Source organism: Ascaphus truei, unplaced genomic scaffold, assembly GCF_040206685.1.
Source record: "Ascaphus truei isolate aAscTru1 unplaced genomic scaffold, aAscTru1.hap1 HAP1_SCAFFOLD_1485, whole genome shotgun sequence".
Taxonomy (NCBI): Eukaryota; Metazoa; Chordata; class Amphibia; order Anura; family Ascaphidae; genus Ascaphus; species Ascaphus truei.
In genome coordinates, this window is record NW_027454372.1 from 64195 (window position 1) to 75805 (window position 11611).

At 55.5% G+C, this 11611-nt stretch overlaps 1 protein-coding gene across 3 annotated transcripts in view; it reads right to left on the minus strand.

Annotated features, from left to right (window-relative positions):
- The window catches only part of LOC142476198 (rab11 family-interacting protein 3-like), a 49232-nt gene extending 38816 nt beyond the window's left edge, over positions 1–10416 (minus strand). For all 3 annotated transcript variants that reach the window (XM_075581691.1, XM_075581690.1, XM_075581692.1), the window contains exons 1-2: positions 10320–10416; positions 2002–2135 (exon numbers count right to left, since the gene is read on the minus strand). In XM_075581691.1, coding sequence (XP_075437806.1) covers positions 2002–2135; positions 10320–10370 — 185 coding nt within the window. In that variant the 5' untranslated portion in view covers positions 10371–10416. The remainder of the gene's footprint in view (positions 1–2001; positions 2136–10319) is intronic.
- Positions 10417–11611: the final 1195 nt, after the last annotated feature.

Here is an 11611-nt window from a genome sequence, read left to right on the forward strand (position 1 = left end):
ACCGCTGGGTTAGAACCCGGTAGCACCGTCTCACAGACACACCGCTGGGTTAGAACCCGGTAGCACCGTCTCACAGACACACCGCTGGGTTAGAACCCGGTAGCACCGTCTCACAGACACACCCCTGGGTTAGAACCCGCTAGCACCGTCTCACAGACACACCGCTGGGTTAGAACCCGGTAGCACCGTCTCACAGACACACCGCTGGGTTAGAACCCGGTAGCACCGTCTCACAGACACACCGCTGGGTTAGAACCCGGTAGCACCGTCTCACAGACACACCGCTGGGTTAGAACCCGGTAGCACCGTCTCACAGACACACCGCTGGGTTAGAACCCGGTAGCACAGTCTCACAGACACACCGCTGGGTTAGAACCCGGTAGCACCGTCTCACAGACACGCCGCTGGGTTAGAACCCGGTAGCACCGTCTCACAGACACACCGCTGGGTTAGAACCCGGTAGCACCGTCTAACAGACACGCCGCTGGGTTAGAACCCGGTAGCACCGTCTCACAGACACACCGCTGGGTTTAGAACCCGGTAGCACCGTCTCACAGACACACCGCTGGGTTAGAACCCGGTAGCACCGTCTCACAGACACGCCGCTCGGTTAGAACCCGGTAGCACCGTCTCACAGACACACCGCTGGGTTTAGAACCCGGTAGCACCGTCTCACAGACACACCGCTGGGTTACAACCCGGTAGCACCGCCTCACAGACACACCGCTGGGTTAGAACCCGGTAGCACCGTCTCACAGACACACAGCTGGGTTAGAACCCGGTAGCACCGTCTCACAGACATGCCGCTGGGTTAGAACCCGGTAGCACCCTCTCACAGACACACCGCTGGGTTAGAACCCGGTAGCACCGTCTCACAGACACGCCGCTGGGTTAGAACCCGGTAGCACCGTCTCACAGACACACCGCTGGGTTAGAACCCGGTAGCACCGTCTCACAGACACACCGCTGGGTTAGAACGCGGTAGCACCGTCTCACAGACACACCGCTGGGTTAGAACCCGGTAGCACCGTCTCACAGACACACCGCTGGGTTAGAACCCGCTAGCACCGTCTCACAGACACGCCGCTGGGTTAGAACCCGGTAGCACCGTCTCACAGACACGCCGCTGGGTTAGAACCCGGTAGCACCGTCTCACAGACACACCGCTGGGTTAGAACGCGGTAGCACCGTCTCACAGACACACCGCTGGGTTAGAACCCGCTAGCACCGTCTCACAGACACACCGCTGGGTTAGAACCCGCTAGCACCGTCTCACAGACACACCGCTGGGTTAGAACCCGCTAGCACCGTCTCACAGACACACCGCTGGGTTAGAACCCGGTAGCACCCTCTCACAGACACACCGCTGGGTTAGAACCCGGTAGCACCGTCTCACAGACACACCGCTGGGTTAGAACCCGGTAGCACCGTCTCACAGACACACCGCTGGGTTAGAACCCGGTAGCACCGTCTCACAGACACACCGCTGGGTTAGAACCCGGTAGCACCGTCTCACAGACACACCGCTGGGTTAGAACCCGGTAGCACCGTCTCACAGACACACCGCTGGGTTAGAACCCGGTAGCACCGTCTCACAGACACACCGCTGGGTTAGAACGCGGTAGCACCGTCTCACAGACACACCGCTGGGTTAGAACCCGGTAGCACCGTCTCACAGACACACCGCTGGGTTAGAACCCGGTAGCACCGTCTCACAGACACACCGCTGGGTTAGAACGCGGTAGCACCGTCTCACAGACACACCGCTGGGTTAGAACCCGGTAGCACCGTCTCACAGACACACCGCTGGGTTAGAACCCGGTAGCACCGTCTCACAGACACACCGCTGGGTTAGAACCCGGTAGCACCGTCTCACAGACACACCGCTGGGTTAGAACCCGGTAGCACCGTCTCACAGACACACCGCTGGGTTAGAACGCGGTAGCACCGTCTCACAGACACACGGTGTGTTCCCCGGGCGGAGGATACACGAGTACTCACGATCCGGGCGGCTGCAGCCGGGGGCTCTCCCCCTCGGTCTCCTCCGTGGCCGCCAGCGCTCCCGTGTCCTCGTCTGTGAAGGTCTCGCACTCGCTGTACGCGCTCTCGGAGCCCACGTAGGCGCTGTCTGTCACCTGGGGAGAGCGGCGCGTCATTAACCCCGTGCCCGCCGACCCCCCCGCGCAGATCGCGCCCCGTTAAACCCTTGCAACGCCCGAGACCTCGTTAAGAGCGTGATTGCAGTGTGGCGTTCGCCTGCAGAATAATTAGCAGGGCCGGGATTAATGATTGACCCTTGTTAATAAGCGGTGACGGTGACACGGAGGGGACCTGGACGCCACCGAGTCGCTCTCGCCCAATGCAAGGAACTGCGACTCGTGGCGTCTGCCCCATCTGTAGTAGGGTGACAAAAGTGACAGAGGAAGAGAAGGGAGCGATGGGTCACCGAGTCTGTCCCTCACGGAGGTGGGATCTATGTCCCATTGCAGGGTGACACAGTGACACGCCGAGTCTGTCCCTCCCCTTGCAGGGTGACACAGTGACACACCGAGTCTGTCCCTCCCCTTGCAGGGTGACACAGTGACACGCCGAGTCTGTCCCCCCCCCTTACAGGGTGACACAGTGACACGCCGAGTCTGTCCCCCCCCCTTACAGGGTGACACAGTGACACGCCGAGTCTGCCCCCCCCCCTTGCAGGGTGACAGTCTGTCCCTCCCCTTGCAGGGTGACACAGTGACACACCGAGTCTGCCCCCCCCCTTGAAGGGTGACACTCTGTCCCTCCCCTTACAGAGTGACACAGTGACACGCCGAGTCTGCCCCCCCCCCCTTCTTGCAGGGTGACAGTCTGTCCCTCCCCTTGCAGTGTGACACAGTGACACGCTAACAGTTATCTCTCACCTTTCTCATCTCTCACCATAAGATGCACGGCTATCTCTCGCCATAAGATGCACGGCTATCTCTCGCCATAAGATGCACGGCTATCTCTCACCATAAGACGCACGGCTATCTCTCGCCATAAGATGCACGGCTATCTCTCGCCATAAGATGCACGGCTATCTCTCGCCATAAGATGCACGGCTATCTCTCGCCATTAGATGCACGGCTATCTCTCGCCATAAGATGCACGGCTATCTCTCGCCATAAGATGCACGGCTATCTCTCGCCATTAGATGCACGGCTATCTCTCGCCATAAGATGCACGGCTATCTCTCGCCATAAGATGCACGGCTATCTCTCGCCACAAGATGCACGGCTATCTCTCGCCATAAGATGCACGGCTATCTCTCGCCATAAGATGCACGGCTATCTCTCCCCATAAGATGCACGGCTATCTCTCGCCATAAGATGCACGGCTATCTCTCCCCATAAGATGCACGGCTATCTCTCGCCATAAGATGCACGGCTATCTCTCGCCATAAGATGCACGGCTATCTCTCGCCATAAGATGCACGGCTATCTCTCGTCATAAGATGCACGGCTATCTCTCGCCATAAGATGCACGGCTATCTCTCGCCATAAGATGCACGGCTATCTCTCGCCATAAGATGCACGGCTATCTCTCGCCATAAGATGCACGGCTATCTCTCGCCATTAGATGCACGGCTATCTCTCGCCATAAGATGCACGGCTATCTCTCGCCATAAGATGCACGGCTATCTCTCGCCATAAGATGCACGGCTATCTCTCGCCATAAGATGCACGGCTATCTCTCGCCATAAGATGCACGGCTATCTCTCGCCATAAGACGCACGGCTATCTCTCCCCATAAGACGCACGGCTATCTCTCGCCATAAGATGCACGGCTATCTCTCGTCATAAGATGCACGGCTATCTCTCGCTATAATATCTCTCACCATAAGATGCACGGCTATCTCTCCCCATATGATGCACGGCTATCTCTCGCCATAAGATGCACGGCTATCTCTCGCCATAAGATGCACGGCTATCTCTCGCTATAAGATGCACGGCTATCTCTCGCCATAAGATGCACGGCTATCTCTCGCCATAAGACGCACGGCTATCTCTCGCCATAAGATGCACGGCTATCTCTCGTCATAAGATGCACGGCTATCTCTCGCCATAAGATGCACGGCTATCTCTCGCCATAAGATGCACGGCTATCTCTCGCCATAAGATGCACGGCTATCTCTCGCCATAAGATGCACGGCTATCTCTCGCCATAAGATGCACGGCTATCTCTCGCCATAAGATGCACGGCTATCTCTCGCCATTAGATGCACGGCTATCTCTCGCCATAAGACGCACGGCTATCTCTCGCCATAAGATGCACGGCTATCTCTCCCCATAAGATGCACGGCTATCTCTCGCCATAAGATGCACGGCTATCTCTCGCCATAAGACGCACGGCTATCTCTCGCCATAAGATGCACGGCTATCTCTCGCCATAAGATGCACGGCTATCTCTCGCCATAAGATGCACGGCTATCTCTCGCCATAAGATGCACGGCTATCTCTCGCTATAAGATGCACGGCTATCTCTCGCCATAAGATGCACGGCTATCTCTCGCCATAAGACGCACGGCTATCTCTCGCCATAAGATGCACGGCTATCTCTCGCCATAAGATGCACGGCTATCTCTCCCCATAAGATGCACGGCTATCTCTCGCCATAAGATGCACGGCTATCTCTCGCCATTAGATGCACGGCTATCTCTCGCCATAAGATGCACGGCTATCTCTCGCCATAAGATGCACGGCTATCTCTCGCCATAAGATGCACGGCTATCTCTCGCCATAAGATGCACGGCTATCTCTCGCCATAAGATGCACGGCTATCTCTCGCCATAAGATGCACGGCTATCTCTCGCCATAAGATGCACGGCTATCTCTCGCCATAAGATGCACGGCTATCTCTCGCCATAAGATGCACGGCTATCTCTCGCCATAAGACGCACGGCTATCTCTCGCCATAAGATGCACGGCTATCTCTCGCCATAAGATGCACGGCTATCTCTCGCCATAAGATGCACGGCTATCTCTCGCCATAAGATGCACGGCTATCTCTCGCCATAAGATGCACGGCTATCTCTCGCTATAATATCTCTCGCCATAAGATGCACGGCTATCTCTCGCCATAAGATGCACGGCTATCTCTCGCCATAAGACGCACGGCTATCTCTCCCCATAAGATGCACGGCTATCTCTCGCTATAATATCTCTCGCCATAAGATGCACGGCTATCTCTCGCCATAAGATGCACGGCTATCTCTCGCCATAAGACGCACGGCTATCTCTCCCCATAAGATGCACGGCTATCTCTCGCCATAAGATGCACGGCTATCTCTCGCCATAAGATGCACGGCTATCTCTCGCCATAAGATGCACGGCTATCTCTCGCCATAAGATGCACGGCTATCTCTCGCCATAAGATGCACGGCTATCTCTCGCCATAAGATGCACGGCTATCTCTCGCCATAAGATGCACGGCTATCTCTCGCCATAAGACGCACGGCTATCTCTCCCCATAAGATGCACGGCTATCTCTCGCTATAATATCTCTCACCATAAGATGCACGGCTATCTCTCCCCATAAGATACACGGCTATCTCTCGCCATTAGATGCACGGCTATCTCTCCCCATAAGATGCACGGCTATCTCTCCCCATAAGATGCACGGCTATCTCTCGCCATAAGATGCACGGCTATCTCTCGCCATAAGATGCACGGCTATCTCTCGCCATAAGATGCACGGCTATCTCTCCCCATTAGATGCACGGCTATCTCTCGCCATAAGATGCACGGCTATCTCTCGCCATAAGATGCACGGCTATCTCTCGCCATAAGATGCACGGCTATCTCTCGCCATAAGATGCACGGCTATCTCTCGCCATAAGATGCACGGCTATCTCTCCCCATAAGATGCACGGCTATCTCTCGCCATAAGATGCACGGCTATCTCTCGCCATAAGATGCACGGCTATCTCTCCCCATAAGATGCACGGCTATCTCTCGCCATAAGATGCACGGCTATCTCTCGCCATAAGATGCACGGCTATCTCTCGCCATAAGATACACGGCTATCTCTCCCCATAAGATGCACGGCTATCTCTCGCCACAAGATGCACGGCTATCTCTCGTCATAAGATGCACGGCTATCTCTCGCCATAAGATGCACGGCTATCTCTCGCCATAAGATGCACGGCTATCTCTCGCCATAAGATGCACGGCTATCTCTCGCCATAAGATGCACGGCTATCTCTCGCCATAAGATACACGGCTATCTCTCGCCATAAGATGCACGGCTATCTCTCGCCATTAGATGCACGGCTATCTCTCGCCATAAGATGCACGGCTATCTCTCCCCATAAGATGCACGGCTATCTCTCGCCATAAGATGCACGGCTATCTCTCGCCATAAGATACACGGCTATCTCTCGCCATAAGATGCACGGCTATCTCTCGCCATTAGATGCACGGCTATCTCTCGCCATAAGATGCACGGCTATCTCTCCCCATAAGATGCACGGCTATCTCTCGCCATAAGATGCACGGCTATCTCTCGCCATAAGATGCACGGCTATCTCTCGCCATTAGATGCACGGCTATCTCTCGCCATAAGATGCACGGCTATCTCTCGCCATAAGATGCACGGCTATCTCTCGCCATAAGATGCACGGCTATCTCTCGCCATAAGATGCACGGCTATCTCTCGCCATAAGATGCACGGCTATCTCTCGCCATTAGATGCACGGCTATCTCTCGCCGTTAGATGCACGGCTATCTCTCGCCATAAGATGCACGGCTATCTCTCGCCATAAGATGCACGGCTATCTCTCGCCATAAGATGCACGGCTATCTCTCGCCATAAGATGCACGGCTATCTCTCGCCATAAGATGCACGGCTATCTCTCGCCATAAGATGCACGGCTATCTCTCGCCATAAGATGCACGGCTATCTCTCGCCATAAGATGCACGGCTATCTCTCGCCATAAGATGCACGGCTATCTCTCGCCATAAGATGCACGGCTATCTCTCCCCATAAGATGCACGGCTATCTCTCGCCACAAGATGCACGGCTATCTCTCGTCATAAGATGCACGGCTATCTCTCGCCATAAGATGCACGGCTATCTCTCGCCATAAGACGCACGGCTATCTCTCGCCATAAGATGCACGGCTATCTCTCGCCATAAGATGCACGGCTATCTCTCGCCATAAGATGCACGGCTATCTCTCGCCATAAGATGCACGGCTATCTCTCGCCATAAGATGCACGGCTATCTCTCGCCATAAGATGCACGACTATCTCTCGCCATAAGATGCACGGCTATCTCTCGCCATAAGATGCACGGCTATCTCTCGCCATAAGATGCACGGCTATCTCTCGCCATTAGATGCACGGCTATCTCTCGCCATAAGATGCACGGCTATCTCTCGCCATAAGATGCACGGCTATCTCTCGCCATAAGATGCACGGCTATCTCTCGCCATTAGATGCACGGCTATCTCTCGCCATAAGATGCACGGCTATCTCTCGCCATAAGATGCACGGCTATCTCTCACCATAAGATGCACGGCTATCTCTCGCCATAAGATGCACGGCTATCTCTCGCCGTGTAATTGCCGTGACTGAGGAAGGCGCGACGCTGTTAATATCACGCACGGTTTCTGTATTAACCGGTGTCTGGAAATCCTAAGGTAATAATCACCCGTCCGACACAGCTCAATAACCCGGGCCCTGCAGGGCACTGCCCTACCCTATATACAGAGCACTGCCCTACCCTATATACAGGGCACTGCCCTACCCTATATACAGGGCACTGCCCTACCCTATATACAGAGCACTGCCCTACCCTATATACAGGGCACTGCCCTACCCTATATACAGAGCACTGCCCTACCCTATATACAGGGCACTGCCCTACCCTATATACAGAGCACTGCCCTACCCTATATACAGAGCACTGCCCTACCCTATATACAGAGCACTGCCCTACCCTATATACAGAGCACTGCCCTACCCTATATACAGAGCACTGCCCTACCCTATATACAGAGCACTGCCCTACCCTTTATACAGAGCACTGCCCTACCCTATATACAGAGCACTGCCCTACCCTATATACAGAGCACTGCCCTACCCTTTATACAGAGCACTGCCCTACCCTATATACAGAGCACTGCCCTACCCTGTATACAGAGCACTGCCCTACCCTATATACAGAGCACTGCCCTACCCTATATACAGAGCACTGCCCTACCCTATATACAGAGCACTGCCCTACCCTTTATACAGAGCAGTGCCCTACCCTATATACAGAGCACTGCCCTACCCTATATACAGAGCACTGCCCTACCCTTTATACAGAGCACTGCAATACCCTATATACAGAGCACTGCCCTACTCTATATACAGAGCACTGTCCTACCCTATATACAGAGCTATATACACAGAAATACAGCACCGCACACACTGACAGCGCTATATACAGAGAAGCACCGCACACACTGCCAGCGCTATATACAGAGAAGCACCGCACCGCACACACTGCCAGTGCTATATACAGAGAAGCACCGCATACACTGCCAGCGCTATATACAGAGAAGCACCGCACACACTGCCAGCGCTATATACAGAGAAGCACCGCACCGCACACACTGCCAGTGCTATATACAGAGAAGCACTGCATACACTGCCAGTGCTATATACAGAGAAGCACCGCACACACTGCCAGCGCTATATACAGAGAAGCACAGCACCGCACACACTGCCAGCGCTATATACAGAGAAGCACAGCACCTCACACTGCCAGCGCTATATACAGAGAAGCACCGCACCGCACACTGCCAGCGCTATATACAGAGAAGCACCGCACCGCACACACTGCCAGCGCTATATACAGAGAAGCACAGCACCGCACACACTGCCAGCGCTATATACAGAGAAGCACCGCACCGCACACACTGCCAGCGCTATATACAGAGAAGCACCGCACACTGCCAGCACTATATACAGAGAAGCACACACTGCCAGCATTATATACAGAGAAGCACACACTGCCAGCACTATATACAGAGAAGCACACACTGCCAGCATTATATACAGAGAAGCACACACTGCCAGCACTATATACCTGGTTTATTGGGGGTTGAGGGGGTGGGTGAAGGAGGGGTTAACCCTTTCATTACCATAGCTGTTACTACCGCTAAGGTAATGAAGGAGTTAATCCCTCCCGCAACCTTCCCGGTAGGCCTAACCACCCACCCTGGGTAAACTACCTCCTTCACCCACCCCCTGTTCCCCCAACAAACCAGGTACTCTGGCTTAACCCCTTCATTGCCTTCAGACGCAGCAATGCTGCTGTGTTAATCCAATGGGCCATTACCGACGGCTAGGCGGTGCGCCGCGGACTGTCACGGCATAACGGGTAACAAGCCCGGGCTCGCCGGCAAGTGACCGAGCATAGTGCTACATCGCTATATACATAAATACAGCACCGTGTACACTGCCAGCGCTATATACACATAAATACAGCACCGTATACTCTGCCAGTGCTATATACACATAAATACAGCACCGTGTACACTGCCAGCGCTATATACACATAAATACAGCACCGTGTACACTGCCAGCGCTATATACACATAAATACGGCACCGTGTACACTGCCAGCGCTATATACACATAAATACAGCACCGTGTACACTGCCAGCGCTATATACATAAATACAGCACCGTGTACACTGCCAGCGCTATATACACATAAATACAGCACCATGTACACTGCCAGCGCTATATACACATAAATACAGCACCGTGTACACTGCCAGCGCTATATACACATAAATACAGCACCGTGTACACTGCCAGCGCTATATACACATAAATACAGCACCGTGTACACTGCCAGCGCTATATACACATAAATACAGCACCATGTACACTGCCAGCGCTATATACACATAAATACAGCACCATGTACACTGCCAGCGCTATATACACATAAATACAGCACCGTGTACACTGCCAGCGCTATATACACATAAATACAGCACCGTGTACACTGCCAGCGCTATATACATAAATACAGCACCGTGTACACTGCCAGCGCTATATACACATAAATACAGCACCATGTACACTGCCAGCGCTATATACACATAAATACAGCACTGTGTATACTGCCAGCGCTATATACACATAAATACAGCACCGTGTACACTGCCAGCGCTATATACACACAAATACAGCCCTGTATACACTGCCGGCGCTATATACACACAAATACAGCCCTGTATACACTGCCGGCGCTATATACACATACATACAGGAGCAGGTTACCTCGCCCTCTTTACCTGCAATGTACTCCTGACCGGGCTCAGCGCCCGCCCTCCCTGCACCAGCATGGCACCCCGGGGCTGCAAGGTGCCCGAGTGCCGGAGAGGGGGGAGGAGGAGGAGGAGGAGGAGGAGGTGGGCGGGTGCTGGGAGAGCAAAGTCCAGGAAGCAGCAGCGCGTCCGATCCCGGCGGCCAAGGGGGAGAGACCGGCTTCGGTTTGTGATCTTGCAACCTTCCCCCTGGGTCACGTGGAACTCGCACCCCCCCCAGCCGTGTGCCTCCAACCCCCAGCCATGCGCCTCCACCCCCCCAGCCGTGCGCCTCCACCCCCCAGCCGTGCGCCTCCACCCCCCAGCCGTTAGCCTCCACCCCCCCAGCCGTGCGCCTCCACCCCCCCAGCCGTTAGCCTCTACCCCCCCCAGCCGTGCGCCTCCACCCCCCCAGCCGTGCGCCTCCACCCCCCCAGCCGTGCGCCTCCAGCCCCCCAGCCGTGCGCCTCCACCCCCCAGCCGTTAGCCTCCACCCCCCCAGCCGTGCGCCTCCACCCCCCCAGCCGTTAGCCTCTACCCCCCCAGCCGTGCGCCTCCACCCCCCCCAGCCGTGTGCCCTCAACCCACAGCCATGCGCCTCCACCCCCCCAGCCGTGCGCCTCCACCCCCCCAGCCGTGCGCCTCCACCCCCCCCAGCCGTGCGCCTCCACCCTCCCAGCCGTGCGCCTCCACCCCCCAGCCGTTAGCCTCCACCCCCCCAGCCGTGCGCCTCCACCCCCCCCCCAGCCGCGCGCCTCCACCCCCCCCAGCCGTGCCCCTCCACCCCCCAGCCGTTAGCCTCCACCCCCCCAGCCGTTAGCCTCCACCCCCCCAGTCATGCGCCTCCACCCCCCCCAGCCGTGCCCCTCCACCCCCCCAGCCGTGCGCCTCCACCCCCCCCAGCCGTGCGCCTCCACCACCCCCCCAGCCGTGCCCCTCCACCCCCTCAGCTGTGCGCCTCCCCCGCCCCGCAGAGCCTCCTCCATCATGCAGAGCGTCGCTCTGGCAGCGTCCGTCCTTGCCGGTAGGCAGAGCTGCCACCCTGCGCCAGGCGGTTAACCTCTCGTCTGCCAGAGCAGAGTATCGCTCCTTTGCCCGGGGCCAACGGGCACAATATATATATATTATATTGAACATATTTGAACACTTCTTAAGGAATCGTAACCACATTTTGCATGATGGTTCCCCAGTTCAAGGAGCACTTTTTTTTTTTGTCTGTTTGGATACAATGCACAGATGACATCACAATGACATCACAATGACATCACAATGACATGATC